The 19,452-nt window shown below is 38.1% G+C and overlaps 2 protein-coding genes across 3 annotated transcripts in view; one reads left to right on the forward strand and one right to left on the reverse strand.

Moving 5' to 3' along the window:
• Window positions 1-245: 245 nt before the first annotated feature.
• LOC5573804 (glutaminyl-peptide cyclotransferase) lies at window positions 246-2,056 on the reverse strand. The gene is made up of 2 exons (XM_001661002.2): window positions 1,692-2,056; window positions 246-1,629 (listed from the first exon to the last, which is right to left on the reverse strand). The coding sequence occupies exons 1-2, from the start codon at window positions 1,788-1,790 to the stop codon at window positions 688-690; spliced, it is 1,041 nt and encodes a 346-aa protein (XP_001661052.1). The 5' UTR covers window positions 1,791-2,056; the 3' UTR covers window positions 246-687.
• Window positions 2,057-10,671: 8,615 nt separating this feature from the next.
• LOC5573805 (histone acetyltransferase KAT7) overlaps window positions 10,672-19,452 on the forward strand; it is a 356,986-nt gene continuing 348,205 nt past the window's right edge. The window contains exons 1-3 of one of the 2 annotated variants that reach the window (XM_021845624.1): window positions 10,672-11,060; window positions 11,123-11,288; window positions 11,355-12,008. In XM_021845624.1, the coding sequence (XP_021701316.1) occupies window positions 11,043-11,060; window positions 11,123-11,288; window positions 11,355-12,008 (838 nt within the window). In that variant the 5' untranslated portion in view covers window positions 10,672-11,042. The remainder of the gene's footprint in view (window positions 11,061-11,122; window positions 11,289-11,354; window positions 12,009-19,452) is intronic. The other variant, XM_021845622.1, reaches the window with a different exon arrangement.

Genomic DNA, 19,452 nt, shown 5'->3' on the forward strand with positions numbered 1-19,452 from the left:
GGGACGTCATCATAATCACCCTATCCATTTCAAGAAGCAAATCCGAAGAACCACTCCATATATCGATGCAAAAATGTATCACTATGATTCTATATATGTAGTGCACAACCCGATAAATTTTCAGCTTCATCGGTTCACTAAAACTCGAGATTTGCTTTCACAAAATTTCGATGATTATTGTTAGAGTGAGACGAAAGACAGGGAAAATAACACGGTCTCCCGTGTCCCCTTAAACAGTGTCCAAATATCTCAAAATGACAAATGTCTTTATTGCAACGTGATGCTCTCTGATTTTATGCTATGTTTAAAATGTTACAATCATCACAGTGCTAGGAAATTGCTACTATATCATACCTACATATTACTGTACAATACTATTATCACTTTTTATGTTGTGGATGGCGTCAGCATTATGGCTGCCTCAGTTAAGTTACTCATCGGTTCGAGCTAAAACTCTTTTCATAAACACAATCACATTTGAAAGTAGGTAAGTTGAACAGGGGAAAAAGCAAATTGCACAAAATTGTCGCTAATAAAGAAGAATGGTCATAAAACAAATTAACACTAACCAAGTAAGTAAAAAGCAAACTTTGCCCATCACCCAAGCAAAACGACACGAACTAACACGGGAACAATGGAATCAGAATGAAACTATCAAAGCTCGTCCCCCCTTTCGCTGGCCCTTCGTCATACGGACAGGTGCAAATACTCCACCAGGAACACGCGGAAGACCTTGATCAGGTTTTGCACGGTGTTAATGTCCACGGCGCTGGCATCGTCGGAAAGCTTGTGCCACACGTCCGGGAATGGGCTTGGGATCACGTGCAGGATCTGAACCTGCCGTTGCAGGAATGGAATATGGTCGTCCTCAATGTAGGCATAGTAGGAATGCGGCTGGAAGTACCGAATCGTTTGCTGGTTCGGGGCCACGCTACTGTACGAGTAGCGTTCTAAATGTCCTGCCCGTTCCAGGCGTTCCTCGGCCGATATCAATTGGGCATACCAGCTTTCGGTGTTCTTGAAGTAGCTGTAGAAGTTGGGATCAGGAGCTCCAAGCAGATCCAGCAGAACCAGCATATCGATCTTTTTCAGTTTGTCCTCCGTCTCCCACCGGGCTGCCAAGTGTCGTGCGCCGTAAATGGAATCCTTCGGTCCCCACTGGTGGAATGCTTCCTCCCCATCGAAGAATACCAGCTGCAAGCTCAACGAATTGTCCAGCTTCTTCTTGCTGAACTGGGCCTTCAACGATTCCGCCAGGTCCAGCATCATCGCACAGGGAACGGCCGAATCCGTGGCCCCGATGAACACCTGATCCTTGAAGTACTTGCTATCGTAGTGGCAAGCCAGCACTAGGAATCGCTCGGCATTCGGATTCAGGGTCCCGATTATGTTGGCGAAATTCAGCTTCCCAAAGGTGGGCGTTTCATCCTCGAACTCGTCCAGATCCACCTGCCAGTTCAACTTCCTCAGGTAGTCCACAATGTAGTTCTTGACATTCTCGTGACCCGGAGTCCCCACGACACGTTCCACCAGCAGGTGTTTAAGTATCTCATTCAATCCACTTTTCTGAGAAAGATTAGAGATGTGCTGAAGGCCGGAAACGGAAATTTCCTTGGGACGATGGTTATCCTGTGAAGCAAAACTAATTAGGTATTGTTCAAGTCCTGGGAATCAACTTCAAAGGAACTTACCCGTTTCAGCTTGAGCTCGTCGGATTCCGTATGGGCTCGGCTGGAAGTTTTCAAGAGAACCACAGCTAGAAGAAAGTATACGGAATGAAGTCGTGGCATTTTCTTTCTCAGCTTAGAACACTGCTGATAAGCAAAACAGTTACAAGCTGCTAATCACAGTTCTGCGGATAGGAAATTATTTATGGCCCTGGTAGATTGCGACACTGCTTCGGCATTGAAGAGCTCTAATTTGTGTGTGACGAATGGGGCTAGTGCAAATGTAGGGGGGACCTGAAACAGCTGCATCCGAGAAACACCCTCACCGCGACTTCTTCACCCACACTAATGATAATGATTACGATGATTGCAGTCACAGACTATGTGCATCGAAAGAGCGAATGACGACAGACAGCACCGACAGCATCACAACTGTCAACAAATGCCCGCTACCGAAAACTTATTAAAAACCAACACGCCCCATTAAACATTTGACAGTTCAACAGCCGACTAAATTGGTTGAAAAATCGGTCGATTGTTGCACCGACGCTTATGGAAGTTTAACACAGCGATCAACTGACTAATCGCCAGATTAAATCGAGTGGCCGACGAAATCTGGTGTTTAGTAGGTCAACTTGCTTGGATTTTACTTGATATACCGATTTGTCCACCTATTTAGTAGGATTACGTCGGCCCACCCTATTAAATCGGGTGATATTCGGTTGATACCTGTGTTAATCTTCCATAAGCGTCGGTGCAACAATCGACCGATTTTTCAACAAATTTAGTCGGCTGTTGAACTGTCAAATGTTTAATGGGGCGGAGAATTCGACTGCCCAAAAAAAGCTTTTAACAAATTGAGGCTAAATAGCCCGTCATTCGTTTTGGCAGCCATGTTGACATTGCAGTTCGCAATTTCAAAGTGATAAAACTCGGTCCTCTAAGTTAATAATGATCCAAAGAAGTATCCCTATATACACTGACATGCTGAAAGTATGCTGATACTTTTTCAGAAGCGTCAATGCAATGCAAAATGATTTTCTTCAATTCAAAATTATGACATGGATTAGCAACAATCATCAACAACGCGTATAAATTTCAATGACGGCCTATTTCGCCTGCATTCAGTTTTTACCCGGAGTTGGATTGTTTTGCTTCTTTCGCAACAACAATGTTCTCAAGAACAGAGAAAGACGTATCAGCCTGTTAAAAAGTAAAGGTTGCCTTCTTTACTTTTTTTAATCGTATGATAAGCAGGCTTAGAAAAATCGTGAATATGGAAACCAAGATAAACAGTTAAGTAGGCCATCATTGACATATGTACGCGTCGTCGACGATTGTTCTTAATTCATCTCACGATTTGGAATTAAAGAAAATCAGTTGGTTTTGCACTCACAAAGCTGAAAAAGTATCAACCAAGGGGGAGGTCACTCTACGCACTTCATTCGGCAGAGTGTGCCTTCAGAGCGCAAGAGTGCGCCAAGCGTGCCAAACGTGCTATACTACTAGACTAGCATGTCATAAAAATTCAATGAACTGAAATTACGGAAAATCGTTCCCAGCAAGCATTGAAATATGTAATGTTTTTCTTGTTTGTCTCTCGTTCTACAAATTTGAGATGCTCTGAATTTTGATTAATTCTTTGTCCGCAAGTGCTTCTTAGGGGACGGTGATACATATTCTAGGATACATTTTTAGCAAAGGAAATTTATAAGAAATACATGTCATGTATTTGTAAGACTTCAATGGGAAGATTTCAGGAATGGCTCACACAAATTCCAAGACACGGAAACTGCAATGTGGAGTGTCAAAGGTTATGTACACTCAGAAACACGGGTAGTCACAGAATTACTAAATTTTAGTAATTTATGACTATTTTCTATCTGCCTCTCTTTCATTCTGCAGGGAATTTTATTCCTATTTGTCAATTTGCCTGGGTTGAAGCATCGCTAAGCTTCAACCCAGACGAAATGACATTTAATGTAGAAATTCACACAGAATGAAAGAGAGGCAGATAGAAAATAGTCATTAATGCATAAACTTTAGTAATTCTGTGACTATTTTTATTTCTGAGTGTACGTTGACGTGGTTAAAAAGAAAAGGATGCATTGTATTTACATCATGTGTCATTCATTCATACCCAGAATTACAGTCGACTCTCCATAACTAGACATCTCGATGGTTTTTTTTTCAGTCCCTTCAAATTCCCACACATCATGCTCTCCATAAGACGATATTTGTATAACTTGATGTCTCCACTGGTCGATGTCACGTGTGAAGCTAATTTCCCTCTATAACTATATCTATCTAAAACACTTTTATATAGGGTAACATTGACCACTTCTTGTTTGGAAGTGAATAAAGACTTGTAAGTTGTAATAAATGTTAAAAAAATAAAAATAAAAAAATGAAATTCAGGAAAAATAAGTAATTTCTCGAAGAAAAGTTTTTCGAAAAAGATTTTTCAAAATGCTATCAACAAAATAATATTCCTTTCTTACAAAAGTGATCATAAAACTATCGGAAAACAGAAATACATACAGAAATTTGATACTTTGATGAAGGGATTTTTAGTGTCGATATGTTCTATAACTCGATAATTCTATCCAGGTTTTTACAAGCGCTAATGGCTGCCGCAATAAGGCTCGCTTTCAGGTAGGGATCAGTCGATATGACGTTTGGCTTGGGTCCGTTCAATGTAAAACGACCCAAGCCATACGTCAAATCGACTGATCACCAGAACCAGAAAGTGAGCATGTTTGCGGCAGCCATTAGCGTGTTTAAACAGCTGGATAAGTCTATTGTCCCTTGGATATCGAGTTATGGAGAGTCGACCGTACGTCCACAGTAATTTTCATTATTTTTAAGAGATTATTGCAACGTATTGTATGCTTTTGGAGTATCATAACCGGAAAAATGATTCAAAAAATGTCTGGGTGTTTCCATGGCACGGAAAAACGTTTTTTATATTGTGTAATAAAACATAATTTTGGTTTACATGAATGCACGGGAATAAATCTGTGGTAAAAATTACGATTTTAGCTGACTACGCCCATTCTTGAAACTACCATGGAATTTCAGACCAAATTACTATGTTTACGGTACATGCCACTACATTACTGGTGCATTTGACAGAAATAATTTACAACAATCTGATTTCGACTACGGACATGGTAAAATCAAGCGCATTTCTGGTCTGCTGAAAACTGCCGGCGCGAGCGCTTAAGTTAACCCCCTAAAATGGTAGTATTTACCGTCAGTCTTCCCATGAACCGAACCGATGTGCAACTTTGGTTTGAACCTTGCAACTTGTGTTAAGCCACAAACGCGCTTCGTCTCTGTACCAGTGTAACAAACCGAACCCGGTACTTGTGTACTTCGGTTCAAACTTTGGTTCAAATAATGGCACAAAGCAGGCAGGCAGAGAACGGTTAAAATCCACGCGGATAAATTTCTACGATCATATATGGAACTTATTGGTTCAAATCGCAAGACACTTGAGGCTTGAATAAATGTTTCATTTAAGCAGATCAATTGAGATCAATACTTTGAGTAACATTCAGTGGTAACTTTATGAAAAAAACAAGGATTTTACTATATCAAACAACAAGACACGATAAGTAGAATTTGATAAGCGTGGATATCAACAATTTTCTGTCTCTCCGTTTGTGTCATCGTTCAGAAGCTCGAATGCAACCGAAGATTTGCACCAAAATTTGAACCGCGGTTGCAATCGAGGTACAAATGGACCGGTTTTCGAACCGGCGTTTGCACCGATGTTCACTTTACACATGTTTGGGTTTAGGATCAGTTTCGAGCGTTTCGGTTTGCACACGAAAACAGAGTACAAGGAGAGTATAGAAACCGCCTGAACCAACGTGTTCGGTATTCGTTTGGGAAGACTGTTTACCGCACAATTTTTTTGCGTGTGGCTTTGATATGATGATAGCTGCTACAAACTACATTTAGGTGCATAATGTTTTCCAAGTCATAGTTACGTTCAATGTCGATAAAATTTGAATGCCTTTGGACAAATCCCAACTGAAAACAATGCATCTGCTGCCCTAGTCAACACTATTAGCTATGATTTTTACTGATATGGATTTCTCTCATCCTCATGATATTTATGATTTGCAGTATACCTTCAGTGCAAATTTATTTGTATGATCGGCTGGGTGGATTGATCTACATAATAAATTAAACTACGTCATTTCACTTTCGTGCTAAGCAATGTTTCGGCTATGTTTGTACAGTATGTTAGTATTTCCAAAATACGATCATTGCATACCTAACTTTAACTTTGCGGAAACAGAGCAACGGAATTCATATAAAAAATTGTAATGTTGTAATAAAATGTAATTTTAATTACATATTCAGCCTAATCTAGCAATTGGGTTGTTTAGAGATTAAAAATTTCCAGTTCTTTGTAGCTTGATCGAAAGAGTACATTTTTCTAAGTAAAACACGATTTTATTGCGCTTCAATATCTTAATTTTGATATTATAAATTATTAAAAAAGATTTCAATCCGTCGACTCAATGACATTTCAATTTACATAATGACAGCTCGTCCCGGAGTAAAATTTGCCGAGGGGTGATTCAAAACTGATTTCCATACTAATTTCGAACGTGATTTAAAAATGGTTCCAGGTCAAGAAAAATTCTGAAACTTTGGATTCTAGTTCAATTTTTAGCGTAGATTCAGAATATGTAAGAAAACGGATACCCCTAAACAAGCCAATTTCGTTTGATACGTTCTTGATGGAAAATGATAAAAATTTTATTAGAAAAAATATATATCAATGTTGTATCAGTAGAGGATGCTTAAATTTTCGAGCAGTTAAAGATGCGAAGACTTGAGTGCGTGGTTTAATATCCTATTAGGCCCTCGGTTATTTAAATATTATGAAATTATCTTCCTAGAAAAGTTGTAAAACCCAGAGAATTTGTTTATACAGTCGACTCTCCACAACTCGATGTTCTATAACTCGATATACTCTATAACTCGATGGATTTTTCGGTCCCTTCAAATTTCCATACATCGTGCTCTCCATAAGTCGATATTTCTATAACTCGATATCTCCACTAGTCGATGTCATTTGAGAGAGAAATTTCTCTCCATAACTCGATATTTATTTTAAAATCTTTCTTTTTTGGGGAAACGTGGTTTAATTCTTATTTAGAGATGAAAAAATACTTGCAAGTTCTAATAAAAGTTGAAAAAACATGAAAATAGAAAAAATATTGTCAGTCAAAATAATTTGATTTTTCGAGCATTTCGAAAAAAGTTTCCAAACAATGGTTTTTAGAGTACAATCAACAAAATAATATTACTTTCTTGCAGAGGTGATCATTAATGTAATAGAAATACAGAATTTTTTTCCTTCGATTTTGTGATTTTTTGTTTCGGTACATTCTATAACTCGATAATTCTATAAGTCGATGGTCCCTTGAATATCGAGTTATGGAGAGTCGACTGTATAGAGAAGCGCGGATTCTGAAACCAAAGGTTCCAATTGAACCGTCAAACGTGGTTCCAATCGAGCAAATTCAATGAGACTCAAAGAGATGTTATGCCAAAGAGACGATGAATGTGTGTTGGTTTCTTATGGCGACTGACAGGATGACACGCACACTAAAATATTGTTTGAATGACCTCAATTATTGATAGTCATTGCAAATATTGTTTATAAACAAAGTTAAAATCCTCTCCGCGTTTCTCTAGTATAAACATATTCTCTGGTGAAACCATGGTTCGAAGTACAAAATTTATGTTCGATAGCGGAGAGATGAATTGAATAAGTCGTTTTGAGTTTGTATTAACTTTGGATGTAGATATTCGCTTTGGTGGTTTGAATAACAAAGAGCTTTAGTACAAATTTAGAGCAGTGTTTATAGTAAAATTGAAGGTTGTTCCGTTGTTTTTGGACTACTAGGACAGTTGGTTGCTACAATAAACATAGTCGGTTACTGCGATGCAATAAGCAGGAACAGATACCGATACAAAATACTTCGAGTATAAATATAAATATAATTTGTTTTTTTTTTTGTATGGATTGTACCACAACTTACCGGATATTCGTGCTGACAAAAGGGTTCTAACTCCCATAGAAGTAAAGACCTTCAACATTGTTGCTTTCGGCCTTCGAAAAATCACAGCTGAAGTCACTTATTTTTACAAAACTACCTTCTTTTGCTTATTAAATATACTTCACCCAAATGTTCTTGCTTTTTGAACTTGTTTTGTTTACTTTTGTCGGTCAAGCTACACTGAAAAAAGCAACAGTTGCATTACACGAAAATTAGAATTTGACCAAAATTGTAAGGGTTCATTCACAAATTTCATAACGCTGAAGGGGTGCTTGTAGAATATTTACACTGTAAATTCAGCGTTCAATGGATCGATGCACGTTTTCATTAATTTAATGCATAATAACATGGCACCGTTAAAACGTCAAATAATGTACTCATGCATTGATCCATGGGCAAAAAATGCCTACTTTTTGTAAATATATAGAGCGGTCAAACTAGTGGGTATTTACACATTATCAATAATGGGTACCCAAGTAACCAATAAGCCGTAAAAATCAACATCAAATCAGTTCTATAGTCGATTTAAAGGCATGGCCAACAGGGCTTATTGGAACTATATCGTGATTAAGGGCCGCTCAAAAGCCACTTTTGGCGAATTATTCGGCTGATAAACGGCCTATTCGTTCCGAGTCCCTGAAGTGAAAGATGTCAAAAATTTTATAGCACGTGGGTGGAGGAAAAAGGAAAAAAAGTTTGTTTATCTCATGTACTTTTCTTTCTATTTCTGTCTCATCCAAGTTGTATTTTTTTGTTGAATGACTGCGGCCCGAACTAATGTTCTCCCATCTCCTACTATCTGATGATTCCGGCCACATTCCCATCTGCTCCATCGTTGCTCTTCTGATTTACCCTGCTCAGAATCGTACATAAAGTAAAACATTATGGATGCTGGGTGACGGCATACATTGCATGTAGTTGAACCTGCATAATCTATTCTACATTTTGGCGAAAACCAAAACAAAAAATCGCAAAAACACATTTAAAGGAATTATACATTCCTTGGAAAACCCCTGAGAGCATTCAAAATCAACGTATTCCGTATTTCCCGGTATCGCAACCCTTATCGCAATCCGGACGGTCTCCGGGTCGGTTGGAATGCGAGAGTTTCACACTTTTTCGTTCGTTGCGGTAGATTCAGATAATCACTAACCACCCGTTAATCCGGAGACCATCTGGATTAATCCAATTGCGAGAATTGCGATCAGGATCACGGCACCACGTATTTTCTTTTAATCATTCGTAATAACAATTTTGTTGTTATTCAATACTATTTTGTCATTCTTGACAAATTGCATCATCGTTCGTGATTTGTTTTGAACGAAGCCAAATTTGATTCGGGTGGCATAAACGTCATGTACACCAGCCTCTTAACAGCATTGACTGCCTTTGTATGCTGCTTGCAGGCACAACGCTTACAAGCACTGTGGAATAGCGTTATAAACCCATTTACGGCTTGTTTCAGTGCCCGAAGGTCACAGTGCCTAAAAGCACTTGAAAATTTTATATAAAGCCTGTTGGCACTGAAAATATGTTAAGCGGCCCATATACCGCTTATAACAGTGCTTAATGGTTACCTGGGTATTCTTTACTCATTTACAAGTTCCGATGACTTATCCATTATTGGGTGCAAAATGTCTTCAGAATGTACAGTTCAGACGACGTTTCCATCTGATACTCATTGCTTTTACAAATTTAGAGATATGGAATACTGGTAAGCACAAAAAATTATTTTCGCGTCTATAGGTCATATTCAGAACATATTTTATTGTATATTTTCAGCATATTTCGAAGTGAGTTACCGGGCATATCCATGTTGCCAGGGTTACGTTTCAGGTGCATACCACGCATTATAGATCTTCGCCAGTAAAACGAATCAAAGGAGGTGATTTGCCGTTATGTTGGTAAGACTGGTGAAACGTAAAATTCGAAGCGGCTGGTTAGGGTTAGTTCATAAATTTCATAACGCTAAAAATGGCCATTTTCGACACCCACCCACCCCCTCGTAACGCTTTTTGTATGAATATTTTACAAATTTTGTATGAGCCGTAACAGCACGAGAACACCCACCCACCCCCTTCAGCGTTATGAAATTTGTGAATGGGCCCTTAGGACCCTTTCACAAATTTTATAACGTTTTATGCGTGGTATGCACCTGAAACGTAAAGCGCTCAAGTAAAATTTCTCTTTCTTGAACGTTGAAAAATTAAATATTTTAAGCATTCTTCAGTGAGCAAAATTTTAGTTTTGTGATGTGTATTGATTTCTCGCGATTTAGATGAGCGAAAAATTTGAAAAATACCATCACGTTCAGAAAACGTCCAGCTATCAAGTGGAAGCAAAATTTGACAACCTTTGAGAACAAAACATAAATAAAAAACCCAACCAAGCAAGATTATATTCATACCATCCATGGGTGCATTTGTTTCGATGCATAAGCCATTTTACGAGACGTTCGAATGACGTTTTCTGGCGGGCCGCTCATTGTTGTTGTTCAAAAAACTAGCATGATATTTGAATGACGCTGGTCACATTTTTGTTGTCGATGACTTCCCCGTTTCTTTCAGCGCATGTTTCTACCCGGTTTACATGTATTACAGGTAACGTAGATGAAAAACATCTTCCCTGCCTACTGATTTACATTTTACATGCGAATATTAAAAACTTTGTTGCATTGCCACCAGCGCCATTGTTGAATATGCTCCTTCCAAATGTAGCGCTAGAAGAAACGTAAATATATCGGCCCGCCAGAAACTTTCAAAGCTGGTAAACAAACGGAAACCATATGATTTGAAACGTCTCATAAAATGGCTTATTGTTTTCGATTTGTTGATTGGGCCTTTATCGTGAGATTCTCTTGTTTATATGTTTCATCTAAGTTTCAGTTGCGGGCATATGTTTACCTTCAAGCGTCAAGCTGCGCGAGAAAAAAAACCTTGACTGTGACAGTTCGACGGACGCGTAAACTTCGGAAAAGTTGGCTCTCGGTGATAATTTTTCTGGAAAAATCGTGTATTTCGTGAAGATTTTGTGAAATTTGTGTGTACTTGTGGTGATAAAGTGTTCTCTGATATCAGTGCGTGTTTGTAAAGCTCAAAAGTTCTCGTGATTTTGATTGATTTTCAATTCAGTTCTGTTTGGATCGATTGTTTTGCTCGTTTGTTTACGGTTTTCGCGTCATCGCCGAGATCGTTTTGGTCGCGTTTAGTTTTTTGTTTTTTTGGTCGTTCATCCGCGGTTCTCGTTTCGTCGGTATCGGTACCCTAAACTATATTAAAGACTAAAGATGCCACCTCGTAAGAAGGTAATTCTTGCTATCGTTCAATGTATAGTTCAAGTACTTACCGCTTTGTGTTAACTTTGCAGTCCACAAGCAGCACGGAATCCAGCACCGCCAGCTCATCGGATTCGAGTTCCAGCGATAGTAGCTCGAGTGGAAGCGATTCCGGAAGCTCCAGCAGCGAAAGTGATTCCTCTAGCTCTCAGGAGCCGACCACTACTCGCATGGGCACGAATAACTCTAATGCTAATGGTAGGCAGAAACTTCTAAAGATAGGTCTAGGGGGACTGAATTACAAAATCTCGGTTTTATTTTTAGCTCCGAAAACGAACGAGAAAGTTATGCGTCGTAGAAGTTCGGAAACTGCGGCATCAGCAGGCAAGCATCATGTGCCTGCAACGACTCCAGCTGCAGGGAAAGACGCTGAGAAAGTAGCGCCTCAAAAACAGGCGGCCGCCAAGCAGCAAAAGCTTTCCAAGAGTTCGATTTCTTCAAGTGACGATGACCTGCTGGCTGATAGTAAGCCTGTTGCACATCCGATCGTGCAGAAAAAGGTCCAACAAGCGGAAGCGGCCAAGAAGCGTGCACAGGAAAAGCAATCTGCTTCACATGGGAATGCTCCGACAGCAATTGTCCCTCCGATAACCGGTGGCAAAGTTCCCCCTTCGGTCATTAAGCAACAGCAACAAGCTCAGCAGCATGCACAGCAACAGCATAAAACAGCTCCCATGACTAAGGCGGCAGCTAAGGCAGGCATTGTTGTGAAGGATGCGGTCAAAGCCAACCCTCCGATCGGCAAAAAAGGTCCAAGTCCGGCGCTTTCGGCGCCCGCTACCAAAGCAAAAAAGAAGAGCATTTTCTCACCGGTCAATTCCTCGGAGTCGGACGATGATGGCAAAGATAAGCACGAACCGAAAGGTCGCCGTACGTCGAGTTCTAGTTCGGTGGGAAACGCTGGAACGGGATCTGCTGGTAAGTGTCCAACAGCGCTCTGTAGCATAATCAGCCTCATAAGATTAATTAATAGTTACAATTTTAAAGCTCTAATATTACAAGTAGGGGCCGTCTAAAGCCGTGCTAACGGTGTTTGGGCTCGATTCCCGGTTGGCACAGGATATTTTCGCAATGGAAATTTCCTTGATTTCCCTGGGCATAGAGTATCATCGTACCTGCCACACGATATACGAATGCGAAAATGGCAACTTTGGCAAAGAAAGCTCTCAGTTAATAACTGTGGAAGTGCTCATAAGAACACTAAGCTGAGAAGCAAACTCTGTCTCAGTGAGGACGCTATGCTAAGAAGAAGAAGGTATCTATTACAATGCAAGTATCTTAAGGCGAAGTAGCCCGTCATCCGTTTTGGGAGCAATGATGACTTTGCAGCGTGCAATTTCAAAGTGATAAAACTCATTCTCTATATTGACTTGAAAAAGTATCACTGTACGCGCCAACATGCATAAAGTATGCTGATACTTTTTCAGCTGTGTTAGTGCAAAACCAATCGATTTTCTTTGATTCGAAATCGTGAGACGAATTAGCAACAATCATCAACGAGGCGTACAAATTACAATGACGGCCTATATCGCCTCTATTTGTGATGGAAAGTCTCTATTTTCCTTCTACTTTTGATGATTTCCGATTCGTAATTATAAACCAGAAATTTGCACAGGAATTACTTTGAAAATTTTCTAAAATGGTATCCATGAATTTCTTCAAAGATTTCTCCACTGATTTCTGTAGTAGTTCTGTCAAAGATTCGTACATAAGTTTTTACAAGAAAGTTCCAAAGTGTTTGAAGAAATTCGCTAAAGGTTTTTCCTTCTCCATTGGTTCATCGATGAACCAATGGAGAATCGAGTTCGCGGCGATTGAACCATAGAAACCACTAAAGGTTTTTCAGGAAACTACAAGAATTTCTCAATTCCTACGCCTCTAGCCATTTTATATTAATTCATATGGGCAATATGGGCCACTTCTGATTTGAGATTGAAAATGGATTTTATTTCCGATAACTTTAGACCTCATAAAGGAGACTTTAACTAGTCACAACTGTAGAAACGGGACAATATGGCCATAGCCTGACAAAGTCACCTCATCACGAAAATAAGTGGTCAATACTTGCTATTTTTACAGTTTTGTTGCAATATCGTTGCCGCGTATGATTCTGAGCGGTACCAGAATTCTATAATTGGTCAAAGTTATTTGAATGTCAACGTTCGTAACGCTCTGAGAACCATAAATTATTGAACTGTCAGCAAAACATACAATTTGAAGTTTCAGGGGGGAACATTCTGCCCCGTGTCGTTTAAAATTACCCACAAAAAAGTTTTTAAAACTGATTCCAAGCGAATTATAAGTAACATTTTTTACAAAATAAAATCGGGATTTGAAAGGAAATACTTCAAACTACAAATCAATTTTATGGGACGAGTCAACATATAGAGTCCCAACAAGGTGAAAAACTCATTCTAATATTTTAAATCAAGATGGCGTCAAAACCTGCCAGATTTTTTTACTCAAAATAATACTCCTATTCATTACTTGACTCGAACAAAACACCAACGATTGAAATATTTTTCCTTTGTTGTACGAAAATTGATGTTTGCGTTGATTGCATTTACTTAAATTTCGAACAGACTCATATTCCGAACACTCGGTTTTTGTTTGGCGATTTGGTTGAAATGTTTCGCTGATAATATAAAATTTTCAGAAAAAAACAGTCAATTGCAATTCAATTTTGGTGGGGATTGCTCATCAAACCTTCCGGTCCGCCTCATAGTTACGTACTATTTGGTGCTGGGTGTAGTTCTTGTTTTTCCAGCTGTATTGAAAAGCATGAGCCATAGTCTTTGGCATACAATCGGATCTTTCTTTAGCAGAAAAGAACCGAAATGTCTATCGACGACCGGTGATTGCTAGCAGATATAGTGGAGAGCTTGTCTTGAAACGTTCATCGCTTCAAGCTAGTTGAAAAACTGAATACACTGATTGCCTGTCGATCAGAGCCGAACTAGGCATAGATCGTATACATACATCTGAATCTACATGTCTCCGATGTATTACATCGTTCCAGGTGGGAGTTATCTGATATGTGAATATGGTACCATAACAGAATTTTCCATCTGAACGAAGTGATAAATCATAATATTCCGCAAACTGTATCACACATCTACAGAATGTATTGCGTGAAGTTAAGACACAGCAGAGTATTGGGTACATAGGACCAAGTCCCTGCCGGGTGGCGCGAAACTGATGAGCGATAGACAATAGAATCAACAACACTGTCATAAGGGATAGTAAGCATGTGACTATTGTCGAAACTATGATTAGGAGGCAAATCAACATCCCAAGATCAAATTTTTGTTACAACCCAATGTAGGTATTATTAAATTAGGCTATAGAAAATGATAAATATCTGATCACTTAGGAACCTTGCAACAGGTAATAAATGCTCGTAGTCTGTTTTCTTCGAATACACATGTATAAATTGTTAAAATTGCCGAATCATACGCGGAATTTATTAAACGGATCATGAAATTAGGACTGAAATCATAATGATGATAGATTATCAACTTTCCTTTCGTCTCGCTATTTGTTACCGTTAGAATCACCAAACTGATTGGTTTCCCACTACTTACACCAATACAACAGCACGAAAACTGAAGTATTATAATCGCGCGTTGGAACTTTCAATATCCATATATTACATCAATAGTGAATTCTTGTATGTAGCCAGTATAAATAACAGAATCATCAACTTCTTGAACATTCTTTAACTGAAAACAGGATGCTTGTTTTATCAAACATGCTCAATCTGCACCTAAAATCTCGGATCCAAATAGTTTTCTAAATAAAAATTGTGTCTAAATAAAACGTGTAGGCCAACAAAACATAATTGAGTAGGAGTTTACAAGTTACTTAGCACATGAAAAGCAGTTTAAATTAATCTATTACTAGATCAACACTAATGCTCACATTTTTATATTCTCATTTCATCATGGTCCTCACTGCTCGAGCGGAGACGAACACCCTGGAGATGGAAAAAATCGACAGCGCTACGATAAGGAAACGTAACAGATGAGAAACTATCGATTCATTTATCAATTATAAAACCCCGTTTTAATGTTAACACTTTGTTTCTGTTTTTTCTGTTTTTTTCGTTTCAGCAATCAAATAACCGAACCTACTGTACTATCTTTTCATTTCTTCTTCGTTATACTTATAGTCCTTCTGGCACTGAACCGAGTGGTGCGCCTTCCGCTTTCTTACTGGTGCTGTTTTTCCTGTACATTTGGCATAGTGTCGGAGGTGGTGTACTGTATTTGCTATACAACGCGCTACTTTCGATATTGTGCTTGGCGTGTGGGGAAGCAGTACTAGTGGTGAAGCGGAGGGCGCCATTCGGTTTAGTGCCAGAGGGACTATATCTATTTAATGTATCTGAAGCTTGTGGGACCGCTTTAATTCCGGCGCCTGCTTGTGGAAGATCCCGGTGTGCTAAACGGTATAGGACATGTTAACGGGGGAGGCTTGGTAGGTCCTCACCCAGCCCGTGTCTAGATGGGCGGATAATTGTCTGCCAGGGTGTGGATTGAGCAATTACAATTACAAAACAGTCAATTGCAATTCAATTTTAATGTATTTCAATCTATTTTGTCATTTGGAAGTTATAATGATTCTCTAGTTAAAAACCAGTCAAACTAGTCCAGATGAATTTATATGAATAATAATAATAATTATTATTACGATATGTTCGTTGTTTTCGGAATTTGAATCAAGGTGTTCGAAGTGAGATGAGACAGATGCCGAACATTTGAATCAAAATTTTGCTTCATAGTTTAACATAAAACGGTACTAAAATAAATAAATCTTCATTTTTAACGTCACACCCGACAGTTAACAGTTCTACTTTGCGAAAAAGTTAAAATTTTGAAGTCACTGTCACTGATCTTGGACGAAATCTTAATGAAATCGATTGTTGACTGGATAAACTCTAGGATTTTTTTTCTGGAGAAAATCGTGAAAAAATATTTGGAATAATTCTTGAAGAAATTCATGTTGCAGTTTCTGAAGTAGTCCTGAAAAAATCTAAGTTGAACTCTTGAAGGTATATACACTTTTTTAATGGGGAAATTTTGTTAGAAGGCCATTACAATCAATAAATGTATTCTATGGACAAAAAATACCATCAGTGCATCAGTAACCGCTCATGCCCCCATTATTGTAAAATAAATAAAAAAGTAAACTGATTTTTCCGGATTTCTTCTAGCAACAACCTGACATTACATTTATTGAAAAGCACAAGACTTTATTTGTGAGACTTTCAGCCCGTTGCGAATTTAGAAATAATGCATTGGTTAGGCTGTGAACCGTTTCATCGATTCGTTTAAATTTTAGTTAAAAGTTGACAGTTCGATAGTTATTTCCCCACCGATTAAAAATCACCCTGCTCGGGAGCATGGTTAAACTTGACAGTTCAAAAGATATTTTCTGCTCCGGTGATTTTGAGAATAACTAACCATCTTTCAACTTTGTACTGAAATTCTACTCGACTGTCAAATATCAAATGGAAGGACCGCGATGTTCAATTTAACCATTTGAGGAAAAAAAACCATCGAAATGTCAAATTTTAACTAAAAGTTAAACTTAGTGGCGAACTCGCCAAGGGTGAAAAGCCACTCAAATAAAGATAAATAATAATACTAAAAGTTAAACGAATCGGTGAAACGGTTTACATCCTTAGTATGTTCGTTATGAAATCTCAGTGTATATAATATTAAGATAATAAAGTCTCTGCTTGCTCTTTTGCATACATAATATCTCTAAAGTTCCTATTTTGAAAGCACTCAGTCGCTACCAGCCCAGCGGGAAAAAGCGAAAATTTGTTTTTCAATCGGGAAATAGTTTTATTAGAAATAAAGTTGCTGAGTCCATTTAAATGTATTTCAGAAAGGCATTATTTATACAATTGCCAATTGCTTGCATGATTACAAAGAGGGCTTACCACAGTTTGCTAGTTACCAAAAGCATTCTTACAAAAGGTTTTCCAGAAATTCCTACAGATATTCTTACAGAATACTTCAAGACCAACAATTGAAAAGGCCTCAGGTCCAAAATGTAAACAAATCTGGTTTCTGCTGGTTTTAGTATAAAACAGTCTATTCTTACTGAAACATACATTAGCCATTCAAAAATATGCATGAATGTTGATTAAATAACATTTTTCTAAAAGGCCCCATCTCATTTCCCACTAACTAGGATATTCATCGCAAATGCGGCCTTTTTCTAAAAAGGCCTCATTTCTATATTCAACTGGGACCGAGTTGAGGCCTATTAAACAAACATCCAAATTGCAATTTAGATCGCGAAAAACGTTCCAAATTCACTAGGCAGATGCAAGTTATACTACAGCCGCTCCGCTCTTTATATTATTTGACCCAGCGATTGTCTCAACGGCGAACATTATCAGGTTTCCCGTCGGGTTTCTGTGGAGTGATGTATGTTGTATCATACTATCTAATAATACCTGTGTCAGCCTGTCTGTACTTCACGACTTGCTAACAAAAACACGATTTGGTTATAATTGCATGAAAAATAACGCTCAATTGGCTTGTTTAGGGGTATCCTGTTTTTCACATATTCTGATTCTACGTTAAAAACTGAGCCAGAATCCAAAGTTTCATAATTTTCCGTGCACTGGAACTATTTTTAAAACAAGTTTGAATTTAGTATGGAAATCGCGTTTGAATCACCCCTCGGAAGGTTTTACTTCGAGACGAGCTGTCATTATGTAAATTGAAATGTCATTGAGTCGACGGAACGAAATCTTTTTTAATCATTTACTATATCAAAATTCAGATATTAAAGCGCAATAAAATCGTGTTACACTTAGAAAAATGTGCTCTTTCGATCAAGCTACAAAAAACTGTGAATTTTTCATCACTAAACAACCCAATTGAAATATCAATTGAACTAATATTTCCATACAATTTCTCGACGACACAGTCGCGTAGAACATACGTTATGTTCATGGATGACGATGATTGAATAAATCACATATATAATTGACCGCATGAATCTTTTCTTGCTGCAGACATTCCCGTGTACCTTGCTTTACCACTTAACACTCTTCTACACTTCAATTCTTATTCTATCATCAATTTTTAATTATTTAAAAAAGGCCACATCTGAGGATGGTGAAAAAATAAGCCACAACTAGAATGCCTCAATACATTTTAGAGTAAACAAAGGCGTCAACTCACTAGCCTCATCAGCGTTGGCCGGCGTCTATGGGCACACATCAAAAGGGCTGCAAAGCTTTTGGTGAAATAAAAGCCACATTACCTTCAATTCGTTTTTTTAGTAGGATTTTTGGCTAAAATGATAGTAATGATTATTCATTGCTATAAATCAATTTGTTCAGCGACTTTCTGGACGATAAAATCACATACAATGCTTTAATGTATAATATAAATTTGATTTTTTGTTTGACAAACCAAGATGGCGTTTTTCTTATTGTTTACTTTTTGGAAGGGGCCTTATCAATTGTTAGTCTTGACTTCTCTGAATTCGTTCAATGATTCCTCATAATGTTCTTCCAGAAACACTTCTCTACGATCTTTTCTAGTATGTACTTCATCAAGGTATTATTGCAGCAGACGCTTCCAAATATTTCTCGAGTAATGGCTGAAATAGTCAAATCTCGAAAACAAAATAGTCTCAAGTCAGAAAAGTGAACAAACTTACTTTATCGATCCTACGTGTTTCGCAGACGAAATTCCACACGTTCCGCTCATACTCAACTTGATTTTTCACTTTTAGAACGTTTAATACCGGAATTACAAAATGGCGAAAGTAAGAACTTCAACATTCGCAACCCAACCGCTACTTTCACCGCTCCGTTGTACGGGGAGACAAAGTGACTTAACCACGAATCAAAACAAAACACTACTTGAGCCGATTTTACACTGGTACAAAACCGTCGAAAGTAACTGAATGAAACGGCTTTACATTTTTTCATAACTTTTTTGTGTGAAATAATGGAAACTACCTAGTTTTTGAACGAAACTGATTGTATGCAACATTTAAGCGATGTACACGGTAAAAAAATGTTAAAAAAGTGATTCATTTTAAAACAGTTTTAGAAGACAGGTTGTGATTCTTCCTAATTACTTCCTCAAAACCGTATGAAAGTTACTTACGTCGATTTGAAAAAGTAATCGAGAAATATTGCATTTTCAACAGCCAATATATCAAAAACTAGACGTGCTTTGATATTTTTGAAAACGGGAATGGATTCAGCATCCCTTTTTTTAACACTTCAGTCACAGATAACAGATGTTTATGCTAGAACAAAAATCTTCTGAAAACTTGTGTAAATATTCAAACTAAAACACGTTGAAAACACTAGCGCCGC

This window comes from Aedes aegypti, chromosome 2, assembly GCF_002204515.2.
Source record: "Aedes aegypti strain LVP_AGWG chromosome 2, AaegL5.0 Primary Assembly, whole genome shotgun sequence".
In the NCBI taxonomy this organism is placed as follows: Eukaryota; Metazoa; Arthropoda; class Insecta; order Diptera; family Culicidae; genus Aedes; species Aedes aegypti.